The 27,673-nt window shown below is 44.5% G+C and overlaps 1 protein-coding gene across 6 annotated transcripts in view; it reads left to right on the top strand.

Moving 5' to 3' along the window:
• The window catches only part of atp11a (ATPase phospholipid transporting 11A), a 103,557-nt gene that overhangs the window by 20,975 nt on the left and 54,909 nt on the right, over positions 1-27,673 (top strand). For 5 of the 6 annotated variants that reach the window (XM_064969872.1, XM_064969871.1, XM_064969876.1 and 2 more), the window contains exons 2-10: positions 22,694-22,816; positions 23,584-23,673; positions 23,804-23,992; positions 24,764-24,892; positions 25,212-25,315; positions 25,430-25,480; positions 25,594-25,658; positions 26,660-26,741; positions 27,051-27,201. In XM_064969872.1, the coding sequence (XP_064825944.1) occupies positions 22,694-22,816; positions 23,584-23,673; positions 23,804-23,992; positions 24,764-24,892; positions 25,212-25,315; positions 25,430-25,480; positions 25,594-25,658; positions 26,660-26,741; positions 27,051-27,201 (984 nt within the window). The remainder of the gene's footprint in view (positions 1-22,693; positions 22,817-23,583; positions 23,674-23,803; positions 23,993-24,763; positions 24,893-25,211; positions 25,316-25,429; positions 25,481-25,593; positions 25,659-26,659; positions 26,742-27,050; positions 27,202-27,673) is intronic. The other variant, XM_064969873.1, reaches the window with a different exon arrangement.

Raw genomic sequence — 27,673 nt, 5'->3', positions numbered from 1 at the left:
CATACATACATACATACATACATACATACATACATACATACATACATACATACATACATACATACATACATACATACATATATATATGGTACACTCTCATCTGTATGTATGTATGGACAAATGTATGTATGTATGTATGTATGTATGTATGTATGTATGTATGTATGTATGTATGTATGTATGTATGTATGTATGTATGTATGTATGTATATATGGACAAAACACACGTCACGACGAGAGACAACACTACATAAAGAGAGACCTAAAACGACAACATAGCAAGGCAGCAACACAGCATGGCAGCAGCACAACATGGTAGCAGCACAAAACATGGTACAAACATTATTGGGCACAGACAACAGCACAAAGGGCAAGAAGGTAGAGACAACAATACATCACGCAAAGCAGCCACAACTGTCAGTATGAGTGTCTATGATTGAGTCTTTGAATGAAGAGATTGAGATAAACTGTCCTGTTTGAGTGTTTGTTGCAGCTCGTTCCAGTCGCTAGCTGCAGCGAACTGAAAAGAGGAGCGACCCAGGGATGTGTGTGCTTTGGGGACCTTTAACACAATGTGACTGGCAGAACGGGTGTTGTATGTGGAGGAAGAGGGCTGCAGTAGGTATCTCAGATAGGGGGGGAGTCAGGCCTAAGAGTGTTTTATAAATAACCATCAACCAGTGGGTCTTGCGACGGGTATACATAGATGACCAGTTTACAGAGGAGTATAGAATGCAGTGATGTGTCCTATAAGGAGCATTGGTGACAAATCTGATGGCCGAATGGTAAAGAACATCTAGCCGCTCGAGAGCACTGGGGATGACAGAAATTATATTACCTTCTATTACCTCTGCACATTGATCATTACCATCCTGCCTCTCTACGTATCAATTACCACAGTCCTCCAGTTCAGGCTGGCGCTGGTGAAGGGAATGGTTATTCATTTCCCCTCTCCTTCTTTCTCAGTTACTCTTTCTTTATTCATCTGTCCCTCTGCATCTCTCTCTCCTTTTGACTCTCTCTGTCTCTGTCTCTGTCTCTGTCTCTGTCTCTGTCTCTGTCTCTGTCTCTGTCTCTGTCTCTGTCTCTGTCTCTGTCTCTCTCTCTCTCTCTCTCTCTCTCTCTCTCTCTCACTCTCGCCAGTTGATGTTATGTTTCTACAGAGGTGAGGTCAGGTGAGGTGAGGTCACAACACAGGTGCAGGACTGGAGCTGAACACATAATCAGCCTGAGATCTCTCAAGTGGTGGAGCCAAACCAAACACACTGACACAGGCACGTATGCTCGGGGACTGTTGTTCTACGCCGTGGAGAGGGTGTTGATTTCACATTACCACACGGTCGCCTAGAATGAGTCACACCAACCATCTCAGTTCACCCCATATATGGAACACAATTCTGACTAGCTAACATCTTGGTTGGTTGTTTTGAAAATCAGCCTGGCCTCCAGACAGAGCCTGATGGTTACTATAATAGCAGGAACAGCCATATGAAGGTGCAGGGGGGCTGGGGAGGCCTGATCTCTCAACACGTTGGCACGGTCACACATTCAAAATGCAACAGTCAGTGAGGGACGACAAAGCCCTGGGGGATCTCACATGGTCAGCTTGGCCGCTTGTCCAGATTGAGTCTTATAGACTGGCCTGCCTGCCTGCCTGCCTCTGCTCTCAGGGTTTTAAGTGATTATAGTGTGATGTCGTCTTCTTTACATGGCCTCTCCCTCTCTCACACACACACACACACACACTGGGTTAATGGCTGCTGAAACATCTGGCCAACAACACTGGCTATGCACACGCACACAAACACACATCCTCACTAGTGTAACAGTATAGCTTCCGTCCCTCTCCTCGCCCCGACCTGGGCTTGAACCAGGGACCCTCTGCAGACATTGACAACAGCCACCCTCAAAGCATCATTACCCATCGCTCCACAAAAGGCCCTTGCAGAGCAATGGGAACAACTACGTCAAGGTCCCCGAGGGAGTGACGTCACCGATTGAAACGCTATTAGCGCGCACCCTGCAAACTGGCTAGCCATTTCACATCGGTAACACTAGCACACACACCCTGCACATCTGGCCTACCATGCTCCTGGGCTCCGTAAAGCCTATTAGCTGTGTTACCAGGACCAGGGGGCAGGCCCCTATGGTCCCACAGAGAGGGGAAGAAGGTATAGACAGAAACACCATGCTAGATCAGGCCTGTTTTGCATTCCCTTTTCCATTTGCAAATCACTCCAATGGGTAGATGTACAGTATGTGAAAGAGCCACATGGTAAAGAGTAGTGACCGCATATTAGCTTCCTGTTGTTTTGCATCATGTTGTTATACACAGTGACCCTGAGGCCTTGGCAGTAAGGCAGTTGATGTATTGTGGATCAGTCTGAGCTTGTTTGGTAGGGCTGTTTATCTCCAGGCAGTACAGGACGATGGATGGACAGATGGAGAGCACAGCAGGGGTGTAATCTGTGGGGTGTAATCAACCCACAGACAGAGTACAGTGAGGCCCATCTGCAGAGCTACAGAGTTCAGCTAACTATCCTCCATTTTGACTCGGGACGTTCCATGACAATAACATTCTAAGTGGTCCCTCTACAATTTGATTGTTTTGGAACCACATAACTTTTCCAAAGCTTGGACTGAAAAACGGAAAGGTTACGGCTTTCTCTGTGGTTGTCAAGATTCTAGTCATCTTGAGCAGGACTCCCTGGAGATCTGGTGATTTACAATAAGTTCTAAATGGCTCGGACAGAGAGAAAAGAGAGAGCAGAGACAACAGAGGAACACAGGTACCTTGAAAGCAGTCTGTGGTGAAAATCCTTTTCTCCTTGGCTTCCCTTGCCTGCCAACACATTCCTCTCCTAATCTCTGGAGCAACAGGGAGACCAGAATCACACACACACACACACACACACACACACACACACACACACACACACACACACACACACACACACACACACACACACACACACACACACACACGGGCATACACACTGGCACGGGCACACACACACACACACGGGCACACACACAAATGCGCATATGTATGCACACACTCATTCATGCAGTCACACCCATGCACACGCACTAGAGGTCGACCGATTATGTTTTTTCAACACCGATACCGAAACAATTAATGACAATGACAACAATTCTGAATGAACACTTATTTTAACTTATTATAATACATCAATAAAATCAATTCAAGTAAATAATGAAACATGTTCAATTTAGTTTAAATAATGCAAAAACAAAGTGTTAGAGAAGAAAGTAAAAGTGCAGTATGTGCTATGTAAGAAAGCTAACGTCTCAGTTCCTTGCTCAGAACATATGAAAGCTGGTGGTTCCTTTTAACATGAGTCTTCCATATTCCCAGGTAAGAAGTTTTAGGTTGTAGTTATTATAGGAATTATAGGACTATTTCTCTCTATACCATTTGTATTTCATTAACCTTTGACTATTGGATGTTTTTATAGGCACTTTAGTATTGCCAGTGTAACAGTATAGCTTCCGTCCCTCTCCTCGCTCCTCCCTGGAAACAGCAACACAACGACAACAGCCACCATCGAAGCAGTGTTTCCCATGCAGAGCAAGGGGAACAACTACTAGAAGGCTCAGAGCGAGTGACGTTTGAAACGCTATTAGTGTGCGCTAACTAGCTAGCCATTTCACTTCGGTTACACCAGCCTCATCTCTGGAGTTGATAGGCTTGAAGTCATAAACAGTGCAATGCTTGACGCACAACAAAGAGCTGCTAGCAAAACGCACGAAAGTGCTGTTTGAATGAATGTTTATGCGCCTGCCTCTGCCTACCACCACTCAGTCAGATACTTGTATGCTTGTATGCTCAGCTAGATAATATGCAACGCAGGACACGCTAGATAATATCTAGTAATATCATCAACCATGTGTAGTTAACTAGTGATTATGATTGATTGTTTTTTATATGATAAGTTTAATGCTAGCTAGCAACTTACCTTGGCTTACTGCATTCGCGTGACAGGCCGTCTCCTTGTGGAGGGCAACGAGAGAGAGGCAGGTCATTATTGCGTTGGACTAGTTAACTGTAAGGTTGCAAGATTGGATCCCCCGAGCTGACAAGGTGAAAATCTGTCGTTCTGCCCCTGAACGAGGCAGTTAACCCACAGTTCCGAGTCCGTCATTGAAAATAAGAATGTGTTCTTAACTGACTTGCCTAGTTAAATAAAAGTATTAAAAAATCGGCACCCAAAAATACCAATTTCCGATTGTTGTGAAAACTTGAAATCTGCCCAAATTAATCGACCATTCAGATAAATCGGTAGACCTCTAACGCGCACACACGCACGCACACACACTGTGTGTTGTGTGCCAGCATATTGTTTGACTTGTTGCCAATGTGACAATGCTATTTACCCAGCTCTTGTCTCTGCCTGTCTTTCTCCCTGATATTTCAAGCCTGCGAGACAGTCAGCTATTGAAGAGCTGGGGACTGGACAGTAGAGATTCTCCTTATCTCTCTACCTCAGAACTGACATTAAATGATAAATCTCTATTCTCTGTTCCATTGTTCCTAGCTGCCTAGTGTTTCACACTCTGTGATGATGACATAAATAGATCACCACTTGTATCTGTTTTTATCAGTTCTCGAGCTAGTGTTTCTGCTATGGCTATATGGCCGGAAGTGTGGGTGTATTGTACAACACACTGTTATCTTTCACACGCTTTCACACAACCTTGTGTAGTGGTGGACAGTAACACACTTTAACTGCCTGTTTTTATCTGAAACCCGTCTAACCACTGTGCTGCTCCTTGCCCAGTGAGTGTTGTTGGATTGGTCCCTGGTCTCTCTGTGTGACTGCAAATGGACCAGCAGGCAGTCATGTCCAAGAGGGAGAGAGGCTGAAATGTAATCTCCCCCCGTTCAACCCCAACTCCCCCCTCACTCCCTCCTCTCCCCCCTCTCCCCCTTAATGTTGCTGTCGATAGTCAGCCTGTATCTTCATTGATGCTTCCCATCAAATATTAACACGGCGTCTCCCTTCTTTATTTTGCTCGCTCTCTACTGAGGAGGCATTACAACATCTAAGTGCCTGTGTATTAGAATCCAGGAATTGTCCCAGCAGTGGGGGATGGGTTATCCTGCACTTGCTGTTTATGACAATTACAGCACTGTTTCCACCAGTGTAACTGTAACTATCACTGTCTAGTATAGTAACTGTAATTCACTAAACACATTCCTACACTTACAGGACCAGTCAAAAGGTTGGACACACCTACTCATTCAAGGGTTTTTCTTTATTTGTACAATTTTCTATATTGTAGAATAATAGTGAAGACATCAAAACTATGAAAGTGAAAACCAATAAAGTGTTAAACAAATCTAAATGTATTTTAGATTCTTCAAAGTAGCCACCCTTTGCTTTTGATGACAGCTTTGCACACACTTGGCATTCTCTCAACCAGCTTCACCTGTAATGCTTTCCCAGCAGTCTTGAATGAGTTCCCACATATGCTGAGCACTCGTTGGCTGCTTTTCCATCAATCTATAGTCCAACTCAACCCAAACCATCTCAATGGGGCGGCAGGGTAGCCTAGTGGTTAGAGTCTTGGACTAGTAACCAAAAGGTTGCAAGTTTGAATCCACGAGCTGACAAGGTACAAATCTATCGTTCTGCCCCTGAACAGGCAGTTAACCCACTGTTCCTAGGCCGTCATTGAAAATAAGAATTTGTTCTTAACTGACTTGCCTAGTAAAATAAAGGTAAAATTAAATTGGGTTGAGGTCAGGTAATTGTGGAGGTCAGGTCATCTGATGCAGCACTACATCACTCTGCTTCTTGGTCAAATAGCTCTTATACACTCTGGATGTGTGTTGGGTCATTGTCCTGTTGGAAAACAAATGATAGTCACACTAAGAGCAAACCAGATGGGATGGAGTATAGCTGTGGTAGCTATACTGGTTAAGTGTGCCTTCAATTCTAAATAAATCACCAACACTGTCACCAGCAAAGCACCCCTACACCGTCACCTCCTTTTTCCCTGCTTTATGGTGGGAACCAAACATGCAGAGATCATCCGTTCACCTACTCTGCACCTCACAAAGACACAGCGGTTGGAACCAAAATCTGGGTCGTCCTTTCCTATGGAGGTCCTCATGAGAGCCAGTTTCATCATGGCTATTGATGATTTTTGCGACTGCACTTGAAGAAATGTTCAAAGTTCTTGAAAGGTTCCATATTGACTGACCTTCATGTTTTAAAGTAATGATGGACTGTCATTTCTCTTTGCTTATTTGAGCTGTTCTTGCCATAATATGGACTTGATCTTTTACCAAATAGGGCTATATTCTGTATACCACCCCTACCTTGTCATAACACAACTGATCGGCTCAAACGCATTAAGATGGAAAGAAATTCCACAAATTAACTTTTAATTTATAAGGCAGTTGTTGTGAAATTGTTAGATTACTTGTTAGATATTACTGCACGGTCGGAACTAGAAGCATTTTGCTACATTCGTATTAACATAAAATGTTATTTTATTTGGTACTGTATATCCCATAGAACAGTGGTTCACAAATTGGTGGGTTGGGGTAACCTTAATTGAGTTTGATTGATTACTTTTGGAATGAGATTATGGACTGGAAACTGGTTAGAAATGTGATTCTGGTTGACTTGGAAGGTCACAGGAAACTACTTCAGATAAACCATATCAAAACAATCACTGCCAATGAATTCACGAAAGGCTTCTGGGAATAGCGTACTCACCATTAGGGAATGGGGATAAATGTATCCTCCTGCTACTGAACAGTGACAGGAAGTCCTTGGTTATCAAAAGGAAGCGGTGACTGATCCTTTAAAGGGGCGGCCAGTGAGAAGCAGGGAGAAAGTCAATGTGTCCACTAAGTGACGAGGACAGAGAAAAAGCGGCCACTTTATGTTTAATAGCAAAAGGTTCTCCATTGATTTTTGTCTCCCCTTTTTTCCCCCCTTTAACTATAAATACGCTCCCGTCCTGAAACCTGACCCAGCACTAACTATTAAAACCTCTAGAATAGAAGAAGTCTAGTATTACATCCCACTGGATCAGAAGTCGGCCTTAATCGTGGGACTTTGATTTTATTACACGCAGACCGGTCTTAATGCAAAATGTCTTAAAACTCTCTAAAAGCTGAAATGTAATCAGTAAAAGAATGTTGTCAGCTTAGCACTATATAAACGGTTGTCTGTGGTGGGAGAGAGAGAGGGGCTGGGCTGGAACAGAGACTCAAATAAGGTTAGAGAGGCATTACCTGGGGAGGCGACATTACAGAACACTGAGCTCCTGGGAGGACGATTGAACTGTCATCTACAGTATGATAAAGAGCATAATAAAGCCTTACTCTGCCTTCTTAACAACTCTATCAGCAAGACAGGTCCTGCAGGCCCTAGTTCTGTCATCCCTGGACCACTGTCCAGTTGTTTGGTCAGGTGACACAAAGAAGGACTTAGGAAAATTAGAATTGTCCCAGAACAGGGCAGGGTGGCTGGCCCTTAAATGTAGACAGCGAGCTAGCGTTAATAATATGCATGTCAATCTCTCCTGGCTAAAAGAAGAGGAGAGATTGACTTCATCACTACTGGTTTTTGTAAGAAGTGTTGACAAGCTGAATGCACTGAGCTGTCTGTTTAAACTACTAGCACACAGCTCAGAAACCCTTTCATACCCCACAAGACATGCCACCAGAGGTCTCTTCACAGTCCCTAAGTCCAGAACAGACAACGGGAGGCGCACAGTACTACATAGAGCCATGACTACGTGGAACTCTATTCCACACTGTACACCTTATAGAACAGCTGGACTGTGAAGAGACACACCCACATCCAGGCACAGACATGCATACACACACATGATAACATACGCACTATACACACACATACACATGGATTTTGTGTTGTAGATATGTGGTAGTAGAGTAGGGGCCTGAGGGCACACATGTAATGTGTTGTGAAATGTATTGTAATGTTTTTTTAAATTGTATATAACTGCCTTAATTTCACTGGTCCCCAGGAAGAGTAGCTGCTAATGGGGATCCTTAATAAAAACAAATACAAAAGCAAAAGCAATGAGTGGCACTTACAGGGTCAGAGTTCACCCAGACGTAAAGGTTTTCAGATGTTTTTCACACATCCAAGTCTACAGTAAATACCTAAATGTTTCAGGCCTCAGGCGAATGAGAAATGACACCATCTAACGCCATTCAAAGCTTGATATTACAAATGAATTTGACCGTGCCAAATTTGTTTGAATATTTACCAGCATGACTTAGAGTATCCGTCACTGACAAACAGGACCATATGGTTAACTGAGCCGACCATGAACAGGCAAATGGAGTGATTAGAAGAGGTCACTAGCGGGCCACGGGGCCTAGTGTGAGAGAACAGAGGAGTGTGTTAGAGCATGAGGAGAGGGCTTGATTCAAACCCAGTGAAGAGACTATACTAGGCCAGTGGTATAATGGCATGCAGTGCCTAAGTTCCAAATGGAATGCTGAAAGAGGTCAGGCTGACCCTGCAGTCAGAGATCTAATCAGTTATTGTTGTGGACATTCTCACCAGCGATCCTCTAGTCCAGTGTTTCCCAACTCCAGTCCTCCAGTACCCCCAACAACATACATTTTTGTTGTAACCCCAGACAAGCAGACCTGATTCAATTCTTTAAGGGCCTGATGATTAGTTGATAAGCTGAATAAGGTCTGTGTGTCTAGGGCTCCAATATAAATATGTACTGTTGAGGTACTGGAGATGGGAAACATTGGACTATACTGGGTAAGGAAGCACACAACAGTCATGAATTGATCTCTCTGACTGCAGTCAGGCTGACCTCTTCCAGCCTCCCATTTGCATATCATTATACCACTTACTCTGCTAACCCCTGGTTGGGGATGACCATGTATGGAATTACAAGTATCAATGGTTACTGAATCTGTATTCCTCTCCCACTTGATGCCTCAGTAAGCAAGACCCCCAACTGTCTTAGACCCCCAACTGTCTTAGACCCCCAACTGTCTTAGACCCCTAACTGTCTTAGACCCCCAACTATTCTAGACCATCATCTGTCGTAGGCCCCCAAGTATTCTAGATCGCCATCTGTCGTAGGCCCCCAACTGTCTTAGACCCCCAACTATTCTAGACCACCATCTGTCGTAGGCCCCCAACTGTCTTAGACCCCCAACTGCCCTCATTACTAGATATGTTTTATGTTTGTTCCTCATTCCATGCTCCTTGGTTGGACCGAGAGGTCCTGTACTGTAGCAACAGTGTTGTCTTCTTTAGAATGGAGGATGCCCAGCTAGCACATAACGTTCTGAGAACCATACGTTTCTTAGAGCTTGGTGAGAGCGTGGTTGTCCTATGGATATTTTGCATTAAACCTTCCCATAATGTTTCCTACAGGTTTCTTCATGATTCTATTAAAAGTAATGTTCTCAAATTGTTCAGAGAACGTTACAAGTATCGTTCCTCTATGGGAATTTCAGTACTTCAACACAATGTTTTCTCCAGGTTTCCTCATGGTTGTAGTAAAAGTCATGTTCTCAGAATATTAAGAAACTATTCCACAAAAAACAAGAAAACATTAGTAACGTTCAAAGAACGTTGTAGAAATGTTATTTAAAAACATTTACATTCCGTTCTCAGCGTCACCAAAACAATTTGAATCTGTCCTCTATCTTAAGTGATTTTAATGAGTGCGTGTTTCCTTTGAAATAGGGTTTGAATAGTCTAAAATGAACAGCTTTGTATGAGTAAAAAAACACATGGCATGCAAGCTGCATCCTGGTGGCTCAGTGGACTAATTCAATGGATAAAAAACAGAAGATCATAGGTTTGAATCTCACTGACGCCATGCCACAATAAAAAATGAATGTGTTTGCATGAATAATGCCTAAGCACATTCATTTCTATGTGTCCTATCTGTGCTGGGAGTTAGAAAACATTAAGCTAACAGCGCTATTAAAAGTCTTATTGAAACATGTTCTTAGAACATTATTTAATTGCCTTCAAATAACCTAGAATTTCCGTTCTCAGATTGTTAATAAAACCTCCCAGGAAAACTTTCAGGGAACCATAGATAAACTTTCTCAGAACCTCCCTGCAACCTAAAAATGTATGTTCCCAGAACAGGCTAAATGTTCACTTCCACTTCAGAATGGTAAAAAATGAAATCCGTTTTAATCATCAGGAAACGTATGGCTTTGTTCCCACAACTTCTAAGGAACCAAAAGTGCCAGCTGGGAGGAAGCAGATGGGGTGAGAGAGAGATGTGTGGGAGAAGAGGTCAGGAGGCAGATGGAGAGGAGAGGAGTGGGCGAGAAGAGGGCAGGAGATAGAGAGAGAGAGATGTGTGGGAGAAGAGGGCAGGAGGCAGACAGAGAGGAGAGGAGTGGGCGAGAAGAGGGCAGGAGGTAGAGAGATGTGTGGGAGAAGAGGGCAGGAGGCAGACAGAGAGGAGAGGAGTGGGCGAGAAGAGGGCTGGAGATAGATAGAGAGAGATGTGTGGGAGAAGAGGGCAGGAGGCAGGCAGAGAGGAGAGGAGTGGGCGAGAAGAGGGCAGGAGATAGATAGAGAGAGATGTGTGGGAGAAGAGGGCAGGAGGCAGGCAGAGAGGAGAGGAGTGGGCGAGAAGAGGGCAGGAGATAGATAGAGAGAGATGTGTGGGAGAAGAAGGCATACAGAGAGGAGAGGAGTGGGCGAGAAGATTGCAGGAGATAGAGAGAGAGGAGTGGGCGAGTCGAGAGTGTTGTCAGCATCTCCAGACTCAAACTAACCAAATCAAATCAAATCAAATTTATTTATATAGCCCTTCGTACATCAGCTGATATCTCAAAGTGCTGTACAGAAACCCAGCCTAAAACCCCAAACAGCAAGCAATGCAGGTGTAGAAGCACGGTGGCTAGGAAAAACTCCCTAGAAAGGCCAACACCTACGAAGAAACCTAGAGAGGAACCAGGCTATGTGGGGTGGCCAGTCTTCTTCTGGCTGTGCCGGGTGGAGATTATAACAGAACATGGCCAAGATGTTCAAATGTTCATAAATGACCAGCATGGTCGAATAATAATAAGGCAGAACAGTTGAAACTGGAGCAGCAGCACGGCCAGGTGGACTGGGGACAGCAAGGAGTCATAATGTCAGGTAGTCCTGAGGCATGGTCCTAGGGCTCAGGTCCTCCTCCGAGAGAGAGAAAGAGAGAATTAGAGAGAGCACGCTTAAATTCACACAGGACACCGAATAGGACAGGAGAAGTACTCCAGATATAACAAACTGACCCTAGCCCCCTCGACACATAAACTACTGCAGCATAAATACTGGAGGCTGAGACAGGAGGGGTCAGGAGACACTGTGGCCCCATCCGAGGACACCCCCGGACAGGGCCAAACAGGAAGGATATAACCCCACCCACTTTGCCAAAGCACAGCCCCCAAACCACTAGAGGGATATCTTCAACCACCAACTTACCATCCTGAGACAAGGCTGAGTATAGCCTTGTCTAACCAGTCTATCTATATGTGCTCTTCTCTTCTCTCCTCCATGAGAGCACCATAACAGAATGTGTACTATCAGCAGACATGCCATGATGATACGCCATGTACAAGAGATATTGGTCCTGTACCAATACTAAAGGCACTCTTCCCTTCTCCACCACTTAGAAGTATAATCACAGATTCCACACCTTACTGGATGGGTGAAAACAATGTAGAGGAACTCTTATTTTCACCTATCCTGTCATGTTGCGTCAGTGTTTACTGGTTCTCATCAGGCAGGGAGGATAAGCAGTATTTATGCGTGGGCTTGTACCCTCATTAACGTTGCCCCGCCCCATGTTCTAACAGGAACATCCGTTTGTGTCTTTGATGTGCTATTTCTTAGAGGATATATTTTAAAGCCCGGGGGGAAAAATCTGTTTTGGAAGAAGGTTGTTTTTTAGAATAGAATATAGAATACATCTTTATCATCCATAAAGTCAATAGGTTCATTTGGTTCTAGTTGTGCGGATGTCTCAATGGCTGCGGTCTGTACCCGTTGTTTCTCTGGTTGAGGGTGACTCCCTTTCCTCTGTCAGGCAGAGGACAATACAGTGTTCATGGTAGAAGCTGCCTCCTCTGCTCCTGAACAATAAACACTTTCTCTTTCTCACTCTCACACCCGCTCTTTCTCTCGTGACTCATCTGAGATAGGGAGTGGTGTATGTCTGAGAGTGATCTGAGTGAGCAAGATAAATGTAGGGATTGTGAAAAGGAAAGAGAAAGCAAGAGTGTGGGCTGACCAGCTCTTATCTGGGGAGAGGAGATCCCAGCTGTTCCCAGTCTGCTGCTGATACACACAGAACAGAAGGCTGCTCTTCTCTCCTCTCTCTTCCTCATGCTCTGTCTTCTCTCATCTCTTCTGCTGCTCAGATCACTGAAGCAGGCCAGCTACGGCTGCATCTCAATAGTCTATAGTGGCATCCTCTTCTCCACTCTTAACCCTTTGATTGGTGAACCAGCATCATGATACTAGAATACTTTGCCACTACAGACTTTTGGGATCTATCCCCAGAATCACCAGTCAAAGGGTAAGGAGACTAGAAGAGGGTGTTGCTATAGACTACTGAGATGCACCCTTGGATGGCCTGTTTCAAGTCAGATAAGACCAATTCAAACCTCCTTAGGCTCAATGATCCAGAGGTGGAGTCTCCTCCTATCCTGTCTGAGGTGTGTATAGGACAGGTGAGCTCAAAATAGCTGAGCACTAGTGGGGGTGACCAGAGTAGTCTAGGACACTAGGAGTGCTCAGTGACTTAACTCCACGAGACACGGCTGGAGACTAGGAGTGCTCAGTGACTTAACCCTGCGAGACACGGCTGGAGACTAGGTGTGCTCAGTGACTTAACCCTGCGAGACACGGCTGGAGACGAGGAGTGCTCAGTGACTTAACCCCACGAGACACGGCTGGAGACTAGGTGTGCTCAGTGACTTAACCCCGCGAGACACGGCTGGAGACTAGGTGTGCTCAGTGACTTAACCCCGCGAGACACGGCTGGAGACTAGGAGTGGTCAGTGACTTAACCCCGCGAGACACGGCTGGAGACTAGGAGTGCTCAGTGACTTAACCCTGCGAGACACGGCTGGAGACTAGGAGTGCTCAGTGACTTAACCCCGCGAGACACGGCTGGAGACTAGGAGTGCCCAGCGAATCGCCCTCACCTCCACCCTACCTGACACCCTAGACCCACTCCAATTTGCTTACTGCCCAAATAGGTCCACAGACGATGCAATCGCAACCACACTGCACACTGCCCTAACCCATCTGGACAAGAGGAATACCTATGTGAGAATGCTGTCCATCGACTACAGCTCAGCATTTAACACCATAGTACCCTCCAAACTCGTCATCAAGCTCGAGACCCTGGGTCTCGACCCCGCCCTGTGCAACTGGGTACTGGACTTCCTGACGGGTCGCCCCCAGGTGGTGAGGGTAGGTAACAACATCTCCACCCCGCTGATCCTCAACACTGGGGCCCCACAAGGGTGCGTTGGAGCCCTCTCCTGTACTCTCTGTTCCTGTTCACCCACGACTGCGTGGCCACGCACGCCTCCAACTCAATCATCAAGTTTGGGGACGACAGTGGTAGACTTGATTACCAACAACGACGAGACGGCCTACAGGGAGGAGATGAGGGCCCTCGGAGTGTGGTGTCAGGAAAATAACCTCACACTCAACGTCAACAAAACTAAGGAGATGATTGTGGACTTCAGGAAACAGCAGAGGGAGCACCCCCCTATCCGCATCGATGGAACAGTAGTGGAGAGGGTAGTAAGTTTTAAGTTCCTCGGCGTACACATCACAGACAAACTGAATTGGTCCACTCACACAGACAGCATCGTGAAGAAGGTGCAGCAGCGCCTCTTCAACCTCAGGAGGCTGAAGAAATTTGGCTTGTCACCAAAAGCACTCACAAACTTCTACAGATGCACAATTGAGAGCATCCTGTCGGGCTGTATCACCGCCTGGTACGGCAACTGCTCCGCCCACAACCGTAAGGCTCTCCAGAGGGTAGTGAGGTCTGCACAACGCATCACCGGGGGCAAACTACCTGCCCTCCAGGACACCTACACCACCCGATGTCACAGGAAGGCCATGAAGCTCATCAAGGACAACAACCACCCGAGCCACTGCCTGTTCACCCCGCTATCGTCCAGAAGGCGAGGTCAGTACAGGTGCATCAAAGCTGGGACCGAGAGACTGAAAAACAGCTTCTGTCTCAAGGCCATCAGACTGTTAAACAGCCACCACTAACATTGAGTGGCTGCTGCCAACACACTGACTCAACTCCAGCCACTTTAATAATGGGAATTGATGGGAATTGATGTAAAATATATCACTAGCCACTTTAAACAATGCTACTTAATATAATGTTTACATACCCTACATTATTAATCTCATATGTATACGTATATACTGTACTCTATGTCATCCACTGCATCTTTATGTAATACATGTATCACTAGCCACTTTAAACTATGCCACTTTGTTTACATACTCATCTCATATGTATAGACTGTACTCGATACCATCTACTGCATCTTGCCTATGCCGCTCTGTACCATCACTCATTCATATATCTTTATGTACATATTCTTTATCCCTTTACACTTATGTGTATAAGGTAGTAGTTTTGGAATTGTTAGCTAGATTACTCGTTGGTTATTACTGCATTGTCGGAACTAGAAGCACAAGCATTTCGCTACGCTCGCATTAACATCTGCTAACCATGTGTATGTGACAAATAAAATGTGATTTGATTTGATTTGATTAACCCTGTGAGACACGGCTGGAAGCTAGGAATGCTCAGTGACTTAACCCTGCGAGACACGGCTGGAGACTAGGAGTGCTCAGTGACTTAACCCCGTGAGACACGGCTGGAGACTAGGAGTGCTCAGTGACTTAACCCCGCGAGACACGGCTGGAGACTAGGAGTGCTCAGTGACTTAACTCTGCGAGACACGGCTGGAGACTAGGAGTGCTCAGTGACTTAACCCTGCGAGACACGGATGGAGACTAGGAGTGCTCAGTGACTTAACCCTGCGAGACACGGCTGGAGACTAGGAGTGCTCAGTGACTTAACCCTGCGAGACATGGCTGGAGACTAGGAGTGCTCAGTGACTTAACCCTGCGAGACACGGCTGGAGACGAGGAGTGTTCAGAGAATTAACCCCGCGAGACACGGTTGGAGACTAGGAGTGCTCAGAGAATTAACCACGCGAGACACGGCTGGAGACTAGGAGTGCTCAGAGAATTAACCCTGCGAGACACGGCTGGAGACAAAGAGTGCTCAGAGAATTAACCCTGCGAGACACGGCTGGAGACTAGGAGTGCTCAGAGAATTAACCCTGCGAGACACGGCTGGAGACTAGGGGTGCTCAGTGACTTAACCCTGCGAGACACGGCTGGAGACGAGGAGTGCTCAGAGAATTAACCCCGCGAGACACGGCTGGAGACTAGGGTACGTGGCTAGGGAAAAACAATCCTATTCCCTGGACAGGGATTACCATCACCTCTTCTTATACTGCATCAGGAGATGTGTGTGTAATGTCTGTTTGTCTGGGCAAGAGGAGGTCAGTGTGATAATGATTTTTTTATTTTTTTTATTTTTTTATTTCACCTTTATTTAACCAGGTAGGCAAGTTGAGAACAAGTTCTCATTTACAATTGCGACCTGGCCAAGATAAAGCATAGCAGTTCGACACATACAACGACACAGAGTTACACATGGAGTAAAACAAACATACAGTCAATAATACAGTATAAACAAGTCTATATATACGATGTGAGCAAATGAGGTGAGATAAGGGAGGTAAAGGCAAAAAAGGCCATGGTGGCAAAGTAAATACAATATAGCAAGTAAAACACTGGAATGGTAGATTTGCCTTGGAAGAATGTGCAAAGTAGAAATAAAAATAATGGGGTGCAAAGGAGCAAAATAAATTAATAAATTAAATACAGTAGGGAAAGAGGTAGTTGTTTGGGCTAAATTATAGGTGGGCTATGTACAGGTGCAGTAATCTGTGAGCTGCTCTGACAGTTGGTGCTTTAAGCTAGTGAGGGAGATAAGTGTTTCCAGTTTCAGAGATTTTTGTAGTTTGTTCCAGTCGTTGGCAGCAGAGAACTGGAAGGAGAGGCGGCCAAAGGAAGAATTGGTTTTGGGGGTGACTGGAGAGATATAGCTGCTGGAGCGTGTGCTACAGGTGGGAGATGCTATGGTGACCAGCAAGCTGAGATAAGGGGGGACTTTACCTAACAGGGTCTTGTAGATGACATGGAGCCAGAGGGTTTGGCAACGAGTATGAAGCGAGGGCCAGCCATGAGAGCGTACAGGTCGTAATGGTGGGTAGTATATGGGGCTTTGGTGACAAAACGGATTGCACTGTGATAGACTGCATCCAATTTGTTGAGTAGGGTATTGGAGGTTATCTTGTAAATGACATCGCCAAAGTCGAGGATTGGTAGGATGGTCAGTTTTACAAGGGTATGTTTGGCAGCATGAGTGAAGGATGCTTTGTTGCAAAATAGGAAGCCAATTCTAGATTTAACTTTGGATTGGAGATGTTTGATGTGAGTCTGGAAGGAGAGTTTACAGTCTAACCAGACACCTAAGTATTTGTAGTTGTCCACATATTCTAAGTCAGAGCCGTCCAGAGTAGTGATGTTGGACAGGTGGGCAGATGCAGGTAGCGATCGGTTGAAGAGCATGCATTTAGTTTCACTATTCATCCTGTGAATGTTGTTATAACATCCATGCTATTTTTACTCAGGAGAAGATACTAACTCATATCAAACAACAAACCAATCACAATGACGCAGAGGCTATAAGCCACTCTAGTAAAGAAAGCATTGTTGACAGCTGTAGTATAGTAATACTATGGTATGGAGACCGCTGTAGTATAGTAATACTATGGTATGGAGACAGCTGTAGTATAGTAATACTATGGTATGGAGACAGCTGTAGTATAGTAATACTATGGTATGGAGACAGCTGTAGTATAGTGATACTATGGTATGGAGACAGCTGTAGTATAGTAATACTATGGTATGGAGACAGCTGTAGTATAGTAATACTATGGTATGGAGACAGCTGTAGTATAGTAATACTATGGTATGGAGACAGCTGTAGTATAGTAATACTATGGTATGGAGACAGCTGTAGTATAGTAATACTATGGTATGGAGACAGCTGTAGTATAGTAATACTATGGTATGGAGACAGCTGTAGTATAGTAATACTATGGTATGGAGACAGCTGTAGTATAGTAATACTATGGTATGGAGACAGCTGTAGTATAGTAATACTATGGTATGGAGACAGCTGTAGTATAGTAATACTATGGTATGGAGACAGCTGTAGTATAGTAATACTATGGTATGGAGACAGCTGTAGTATAGTAATACTATGGTATGGAGACAGCTGTAGTATAGTAATACTATGGTATGGAGACAGCTGTAGTATAGTAATACTATGGTATGGAGACAGCTGTAGTATAGTAATACTATGGTATGGAGACAGCTGTAGTATAGTAATACTATGGTATGGAGACAGCTGTAGTATAGTAATACTATGGTATGGAGACAGCTGTAGTATAGTAATACTATGGTATGGTGACAGCTGTAGTATAGTAATACTATGGTATGGAGACAGCTGTAGTATAGTAATACTATGGTATGGAGACAGCTGTAGTGTAGTAATACTATGGTATGGAGACAGCTGTAGTATAGTAATACTATGGTATGGAGACAGCTGTAGTGTAGTAATACTATGGTATGGAGACAGCTGTAGTATAGTAATACATGGTATGGAGACAGCTGTAGTATAGTAATACTATGGTATGGAGACAGCTGTAGTGTAGTAATACTATGGTATGGAGACAGCTGTAGTATAGTAATACTATGTTATGGAGACAGCTGTAGTGTAGTAATACTATGGTGTAGAGCAGGGTGGAAGGTCTGCTGTGAGAGGCTCAGTGGACACACGGCCCCTCACCAGCTGTTGTAGAGCCTACAGCATGGGGCTACTAGCCACTTTATTACAGAGAGAGAGGGGGAGAGTAGGGAAATAGGAGAGGGAGAGAGAGCAAGAGAGCGAGGGAGAGAGAAAGAGTAGAGCGGGAATGAAAAAGAGAAGGATCTTGTCTGATGACTCGTAGGCTCTCAGGTGTTATCTGTAGGTATGTGCGTGTGTTCTTTGTTCAGTCTTTATGCTGCAGTCCCCTGTGAGACAGGCTTGTGCTCAGCAGTCAACCAAGGTAACAGGAGAACTTATTCAGGGATTAGAAAAGTGAGTAATTCACTTTAATACTGAATCTTTGGTATTCTGCTAGCGCGTTAGACTCTAGCTAAATACAAACTAACGTGTTGACTTCCGATTGACTCCTATTTCCTATTTTCTCCAAAAAATGAAACTTTTATTGAATTAAAATCTGGTTCTATGAATGAAATCACGTAGAGAACTAGGGCTGAATGTTTTAGAAGAGAAATACACTGATAAGATAAGATAAGTTAAAAGGTTACATTTTGTTACAGTACATTGAAGAAAAACAAATATACTGTATGATGAAACTGTAAGCCCGATTGTCCCTGTGTCATTTAGAAGACACTTTTATCCAAAGTGTCTTCCAGTCATGCGTGCAGACATTTCTATGATTGGGTGGACCCGGGAATCAAACCCACTACCCTGGTGTTACAAACGCGATGCTCTGCCAACTGAACGACAAAGGACTAATTAATTAACAAGAGCTAATGGATGTTTAATCTGCTTGGCCGATATACCACAGTGCCCTCTGTGGATAAAAATAATATCTAAAGGGATGTTAGCCTGTACTCGCCCCACTTACATAACCGCTAGCTAAAGATGCTAATGCTACACATGCTGGCTCAATGTAATCCCTGTCTAATGGGATGGATGGGTGGACCCGTGGTGCGGTAGGGGCATTCTGAGTGTAGTTTCACCGGCCATACTAGGAAACCACACTCATCACCTCACACTGGCCTCTTATGAACCACAGCTTACCAGAGCCTGGATGGCTGAACACATTTGCTTGTCTTACAGGTTATACTGAAAAACCACACTGGAACTTTGCGGAATATCCTCACAGTGGAATCAGTTCAAATCAAACATTGCGACAAACGGACCTTTTAAATAGCTGAGGTTTGATTGATTAGGTCTGCAGAGTAGCAACCGTTCAGGTGTTGGTAAGATCATTCCCTGCAGCCTCGTCTGGCTCCAGTGAGTGTGTCTATAGAAAGAACCAGGTCGGACTGTATCTTAGGCTAGTGGAACTGTATCTTAGGCTAGGTTGACTGTATCTTAGGCTAGGTTAACTGTATCTTAGGCTAGGTTGACTATCTTAGACTAGGTGGAAATGTATCTTAGGCTAGGTTGACTATCTTAGGCTAGGTTGACTATCTTAGACTAGGTGGAACTGTATCTTAGGCTAGGTTGACTATCTTAGACTAGGTGGAAATGTATCTTAGGCTAGGTTGACTATCTTAGGCTAGGTGGAACTGTATCTTAGGCTAGGTTGACTATCTTAGACTAGGTGGAAATGTATCTTAGGCTAGGTTGACTATCTTAGGCTAGGTGGAACTGTATCTTAGGCTAGGTTGACTATCTTAGACTAGGTGGAACTGTATCTTAGGCTAGGTTGACTATCTTAGACTAGGTGGAAATGTATCTTAGGCTAGGTTGACTATCTTAGGCTAGGTGGAACTGTATCTTAGGCTAGGTTGACTATCTTAGAGGTCTTAGGCTGGAACTGTATCTTAGGCTAGGTTGACTATCTTAGACTAGGTGGAAATGTATCTTAGGCTAGGTTGACTATCTTAGACTAGGTGGAAATGTATCTTAGGCTAGGTTGACTATCTTAGACTAGGTGGAAATGTATCTTAGGCTAGGTTGACTATCTTAGACTAGGTGGAAATGTATCTTAGGCTAGGTTGACTATCTTAGACTAGGTGGAATCTTAGGCTGTTGATCTTAGGCTAGGTGGACTATCTTAGGCTAGGTTGACTATCTTAGGTGGAACTGTATCTTAGGCTAGGTTGACTATCTTAGACTAGGTGGAAATGTATCTTAGGCTAGGTTGACTATCTTAGACTAGGTGGAAATGTATCTTAGGGTGGAAATGTATAGGTTGACTATCTTAGGCTAGGTGGAACTGTATCTTAGGCTAGGTTGACTATCTTAGACTAGGTGGAAATGTATCTTAGGCTAGGTTGACTATCTTAGGCTAGGTGGAACTGTATCTTAGGCTAGGTGGAACTGTATCTTAGGCTAGGTTGACTATCTTAGGCTCGGTGGAACTGTATCTTAGGCTAGATGGAACTGTATCTTAGGCTAGGTCGGACTGTATCTTAGGCTAGGTGGAACTGTATCTTAGGCTAGATGGAACTGTATCTTAGGCTAGGTCGGACTGTATCTTAGGCTAGATGGAACTGTATCTTAGGCTAGGTCGGACTGTATCTTAGGCTAGGTGGAACTGTATCTTAGGCTAGATGGAACTGTATCTTAGGCTAGGTGGAACTGTATCTTAGGCTAGGTGGAACTGTATCTTAGGCTAGGTCGGACTGTATTGTAGGCTAGGTGGAACTGTATCTTAGGCTAGGTCGGACTGTATCTTAGGCTCGGTTGGACTGTATCTTAGGCTAGGTCGGACTGTATTGTAGGCTAGGTGGAACTGTATCTTAGGCTAGGTCGGACTGTATCTTAGGCTAGGTCGAACTGTATTTTAGGCTATGTTGATTGTATCTTAGGCTAGGCTGACTGTATCTTAGGTTAGGTTGACTGTACCTTAGGCTAGGTTGACTGTATTTTAGGCTAGGTCGGACTGTATTGTAGGCTAGGTGGAACTGTACCTTAGACTTGGTCGGACTGTATCTTAGGCTAGGTCGAACTGTATTTTAGGCTATGTTGATTGTATCTTAGGCTAGGCTGACTGTATCTTAGGTTAGGTTGACTGTACCTTAGATTAGGTTGACTGTACCTTAGGCTAGGTTGACTGTATTTTAGGCTAGGAATACGGACTGTATTGTTGACTGTATTTTAGGCTAGGTCGGACTGTATTTTAGGCTATGTGGATTGTATCTTAGACTTGGTCGGACTGTATCTTAGGCTAGGTCGAACTGTATTTTAGGCTATGTTGATTGTATCTTAGGCTAGGCTGACTGTACCTTAGGCTAGGTTAACTGTACCTTAGGCTAGGTTGACTGTATCTTAGGCTAGGTTGACTGTATTTTCGGCTAGATTGACTTTACCTTAGGCTAGGTTGACTGTATCTTGGGCTAGGTTGACTGTATCTTGGGCTAGGTTGACTATCTTGGGCTAGGTTGACTATCTTGGGCTAGGTTGACTATCTTGGGCTAGGTTGACTGTATCTTAGGCTCGGTTGAGGAGTGATATTGCCACTATGGTGCATTTGTAAGAATACAGGAATGATGGTCGAAGACAAGGTTTCCAGTTCAGGGTATTTATTAACTAATTTCAAAAAGGCACCGCAAATGGACACAGGAGCACATGGGGGGGTAGGATGGCGATATGGAATGGCTTGAAAGGCCGGTAGTTAAGGTTTTGGTCTGGAGGGAATACAAAGGGGACATGGATACAACACATTCACATACAAGGCAAATTGTCAGAACTAAGGAGACGTACAAAGTATAACATGCTAACCAAACATAAGACATGACCAATATCTATGGAACTCAGGATATACACTATATTCAGACGAAGGAGGTATTCTAAGGAAAGTATAGCATTATATACATGCTCTGATTGGCAATACAGGCTAGAAAGTTAGTGTTGGAACACCCAGAACGGGGCCCCCGGCTCACACCCGGGAGGCAGCCCGGTTCTAAATGGAATGCAGTCAATGCCAACCCAGTTCACTTCGGGCATGCCTGGGGGAATAATCAAATCCCCTCAGTGTCTCTCTGTCTGGGCTTGTCCAGATTGTTGAGCTGGCTCACTGGTGATAAACAGACATGGGCAAACATGTAGCACTCTACTGGAGGCAACCCATTTAGTTACTTAAGGCTCAGCGAGTAAGGAAATTACTTTATGATTATATTTGATTTGATTTCCCTCTTTTTATATTTGATTCTGTTTGATCAGATTCTATTCTATTTGACTATTCCAGACAGGTGTGAAATCAGTGGGTTGACCTTCCTATGGTGTTGTGGTGTGTGTTGGTGTGTGTTTGTATATAGGCGTGTGTCATAGTTAGTGTTGAATGGGAGAGTTATTGTAAGGTGAAAGGCTTGTAGCCAACACTCATTTATCATTCCCCACCCGGTTACATTACTCAGAGCCCTTACTCACTGCTACTGGAGGTCTGTTGTGTTGTGTTTGTTAGGTCGCCACTTTATTACACTCAACACAGTCATTTATACTGTTCGCGACTGTAATGTTATTGTGTCTGCCAGACTGTCTCTGCATTCAACAACACTAACCAAGTTTGGTGAGACAAAGACATGTTGGTTGGAGCAGGAAACTGCCTGACAACCAGCCAGGCAATGAAGCTACATTTGTTGCCCCTGTGTCTTCTCCTGTCCTGTCCTGTCCTGCCTTGATTTGTCCTGTCATGATCTGACCTGACCTGTGTGCTGACCTGGCATTGACCTTTGACGTCTTGACCTCTGTGCAGTGTGCTGGAGAGGAGAACTGGGTGGACACCAGGACGGTGTACATCGGAAACAAGGAGCCCCCACCGGGAGCGGAAGCCTACATTCCCCAGAGGTACCCCGACAACCGCATCATCTCCTCCAAGGTGAGAACCACAACCATGCTACAACCACATTACAACCACATTACAACCACATTACAAACACGTTACAACCACATTATAACCACATTACAACCATGTTATAACCACATTACAACCACGTTATAACCACATTACAACCACGTTATAACCACATTACAACCACGTTACAACCACATTACAACCACGTTACAACCACATTACAACCACGTTATAACCACATTACAACCATGTTATAACCACATTACAACCATGTTATAACCACATTACAACCACGTTACAACCACATTACAACCACGCTACAACCACGCTACAACCACATTACAACCACGCTACAACCACATTACAACCACGTTACAACCACGTTACAACCACGTTACAACCACGTTACAACCACGTTACAACCATGTTACAACCACATTACAACCATGTTACAACCACATTATAACCACATTACAACCACATTACAACCACGTTATAACCACATTACAACCACGTTATAACCACATTACAACCATGTTATAACCACATTACAACCACGTTATAACCACATTACAACCACGTTATAACCACATTACAACCACGTTATAACCACATTACAACCATGTTATAACCACATTACAACCATGTTATAACCACATTACAACCATATTATAACCACATTACAACCCATGTTATAACCACATTACAACCATGTTATAACCACATTACAACCACGTTATAACCACATTACAACCATGTTATACCATTTGCTGTTGCTTCCCTTTCCACAGTATACCTTCTGGAATTTTGTTCCGAAGAATTTGTTTGAGCAGTTTAGAAGAATTGCCAATTTCTACTTCCTCATCATATTTCTTGTCCAGGTCAGAGCTTGACTGGTAGATTCAATTTGAGTCAATTTAAGGTTTTGTTGGCAAGAAATATAAATCTGGCAAACGCAGAAGTTTCAGATGACAATAGATCCATTCTCTCTTTCTCTCTCGCCCTCTTCAGTTGATAATCGACACTCCCACCAGTCCCATCACCAGCGGACTACCTCTCTTCTTTGTCATCACTGTCACGGCCATCAAACAGGGCTATGAGGACTGGCTCAGGCACAAAGCAGACAATGCTATTAACCAGTGTCCTGTGCACGAGGTGCAGCATGGGAAGGTGATCAGGAAACAGAGTCGTAAGCTGAGGGTACGTATCATCCTACAGCTGAAAATAACCAGGGATCAAACCTGGGTTCTTTGGATCAGGCGTTGGCAAACTTTCTTGCTTCATGACCCAAAAATATACATTAATTTGGAGTCACGACCCACCATAAGGGTTGAGCAGAGAAAAAAACATAAACAGACCAAAGAATAAGTACCAAATATCATTTTGGCAGCGGCGAGAACATTTTTCCATTTTAAAGCTAATTTCCTGCAATTCTACACATTTTGTCATGGAGCTGAGAGAAAGTTTCCTGCATATTTTAACATGGCTAATGCTGTGCTATTATGCTCAAAACATTCTAAAACTATCTATCTAGTTTTATTTTGTTGATTGTAAGTTCTCAAAGATTCTAGACTATTATAAAAAATATATATATATATATCTCCATTATCTTTTCTACACACTTTCAAATTTGGTTTTAGTTGTTTACTTTCCAATTCTTTAAGTAAAATGTTTTGCAATGCACAACAAAGGTCATCCCGCTACCAACCTGGACCCTCAGTGACCCACAAGTGGGTCTGACCCACAGTTTGGGAACCACTGCTTTAGACAACTCAAGACTGTGTTATCCTATTGAGCTAAAGACATCTCTCTCACGCCCTACCTTCCAACCCTTCCTTCCTTCCTTCCTTCCTTCCTTCCTTCCTTCCTTCCTTCCTTCCTTCCTTCCTTCCTTCCTTCCTTCCTTCCTTCCTTCCTTCCTTCCTTCCTTCCTTACTTCCTTACTTCCTTCCTTCCTTCCCTCTCTCCCAGGTGGGTGATGTGGTGCTGATCAAGGAAGATGAGACGTTCCCCTGTGACCTCATCCTTCTCTCCACCAGTAGGGAGGACGGGACCTGTTTTGTCACTACAGCCAGTCTGGACGGGGAGTCCAGTCACAAGGTAACACTACACTCTGACTGAGAGAGAGGAGGAGGGAGATGGGAGAGGTGGCTGAGGTAGAGATAAGGAAAGAATGGGATAGAGTTGAGGGAGAACAGAAGAGTGAAAGAGAGAGTGGGCATGGGAGATGGGACGGAGAGGAAAGAGTAAGTGAGAGAGAGGGTATGAGTGTGTATGTGAGGGATATAGAGAGATGGAGCGAAATGGAGAGAGAGAGTTTGTATTCTGTTTCATTAGAGGGGTAGTGTGAGATGTGTCTTGGCTCGGTGTGTTCCTGATCTCGCTGTGACTCTCTCCATCCCTCCATCCCTCCACAAAGACCTACTATGCTGTGCAGGACACTAAGGCCTTCATCACAGAGGAGGATTTCGATACTCTACAGGCTTCTATTGAATGTGAACAACCACAACCAGACCTCTACAAGTGAGTGACAACACTGAACACAACACTGCATCCAGACAATCAGAACTGGTTGTATAGAAAAAAACAACGCAAAACCCACCAACTCACACATGCATTCCCTCTCTCCTTGGACAGATTCGTGGGACGAATCAATATTTATTCGGACAGAAACGAGCCCATCGCGAGGTAAATCCATACCCAGGAAATTGACTCCAAATTCAGGAAGTCATTGCTCGTGTGTTTGCACAAAAATTAAAAAAAAAATTCTAACAGAGAAGTGTGTTCTGTGTTTTCTTCAGGCCTTTAGGATCTGAGAACCTACTTCTCAGAGGGGCGACACTGAAAAACACACAACACATATATGGTAAGACACTACACTGGGTGACCTTGTAATGACATCACTAATAGAATCTAAAGACACTACACTGGGTGACCTTGTAATGACATCACTAATAGAATCTAAAGACACTACACTGGGTGACCTTGTAATGACATCACTAATAGAATCTAAAGACACTACACTGGGTGACCTTGTAATGACATCACTAATAGAATCTAAAGACACTACACTGGGTGACCTTGTAATGACATCACTAATAGAATCTAAAGACACTACACTGGGTGACCTTGTAATGACATCACTAATAGAATCTAAAGACACCACACTGGGTGACCTTGTAATGACATCACTAATAGAATCTAAAGACACTACACTGGGTGACCTTGTAATGACATCACTAATAGAATCTAAAGACACTACACTGGGTGACCTTGTAATGACATCACTAATAGAATCTAAAGACACTACACTGGGTGACCTTGTAATGACATCACTAATAGAATCTAAAGACACTACACTGGGTGACACATCACTAATAGAATCTAAAGTGACACTGGGTGACTTGTAATGACATCAGTTATAGAATCTTAAATGGATTCCTAGTTTTCATTCATATAATGGGTTTGGAATGTTTAGAGGTTCCTTTCCAAATCATTAAGTTCCTGTGTTCACACTGTGGGTTGCATATTGAGGCCAGCTGCTGAGGCCTGTACAGACCTGTATGAGTGAGAATATTACAAACTGTCAAGCAGGAATGCAGTCAGTACACTGCATGAGATGACATGACTGCAAGCCAAGTCTTATTATGAAATCAGATGAGTGTGATGGGAGTTGATTTCACAGATAATTGTAGGACACCATGACAGTATTCAGTACTGACAGAGACTTGTCAGATCTGACTGATATTATTGTCATCAGGGCTGCATCTCAATATTGCAAAGTCGTTCCCTTTCCTAGTCTCTTTCCTTCATCTTCACAGATGTGAAATGTCTCCCCAAGTTGACCCTCTGGTTTGTGTCTCCTAGCTGTTGCTATCTACACTGGCATGGAGACCAAGATGGCGCTCAACTACCAGTCTAAGTCCCAGAAACGCTCTGCAGTGGAGAAGTAAGGCCCACCAACATGGTTGTGTTTTCCACTATATGATGCATGTTTACCATGTTTCCAGACAGGTTCACTTAACGTTGATTGCCATCTAATTGCATCATATCCATTTCCCCATAAAGACCCGTTCAGACCGTCCACCCTTCCTGAAGACATTCTTATGTCATTTCCTCTGCATCGGTCTCCCCTCCTCTCTGTCTCCCCCTCCTCTCTGTCTCCCCCTCCTCTCTGTCTCCCCCTCCTCTCTGTCTCCCCCTCCTCTCTGTCTCCCCCTCCTCTCTGTCTCCCCCTCCTCTCTGTCTCCCCCTCCAGGTCAATGAATGCGTATCTGATAGTGTACCTGTGCATCCTGATCAGCAAGGCTCTGATCAACACAGTGCTGAAGTATGTGTGGCAGGCTGACCCGGACAAAGACGAGCCCTTCTACAACCAGAAGACTGACACAGACAGGCAACGCCATATAGTAGGTTATAAAACTACAATCATTTTTATGCAATAGCTGATGGTTTTTTTACCTCTCACTTTCTCTCTCTCTCCCTGTCACCTCTGACTGTCCCTCCTCCCCCTCTCCCTCCTCATACCTCCCTCCTCTCTCTCTCCCTGTCACCTATGACTGTCCCTCCTCCCCCCTCTCCCTCCTCATACCTCCCTCCCTCCTCTCTCTCTCCCTGTCACCTCTGACTGTCCCTCCTCCCCCTCCTCCACCTCTCCCGCCTCATACCTCCCTCCTCTCTCTCTCCCTGTCACCTATGACTGTCCCTCCTCCCCCTCTCCCTCCTCATACCTCCCTCCTCCCCCTCTCCCTCCTTATACCTCCCTCCCTCCTCTCTCTCTCCCTGTCACCTCTGACTGTCCCTCCTCCCCCCCTCTCCCCCTCCTCCTCTTTCTACCTCCCTCCCTCCTCTTTCTCTCCCTGTCACCTCTGACTGTCCCTC

This window comes from Oncorhynchus masou, chromosome 6 (genome assembly GCF_036934945.1).
Source record: "Oncorhynchus masou masou isolate Uvic2021 chromosome 6, UVic_Omas_1.1, whole genome shotgun sequence".
NCBI classification, from domain to species: domain Eukaryota; kingdom Metazoa; phylum Chordata; class Actinopteri; order Salmoniformes; family Salmonidae; genus Oncorhynchus; species Oncorhynchus masou.
The sequence above is the reverse complement of the archived record's forward strand: the minus strand, read 5'-3'. Positions and strand labels throughout refer to the sequence as shown.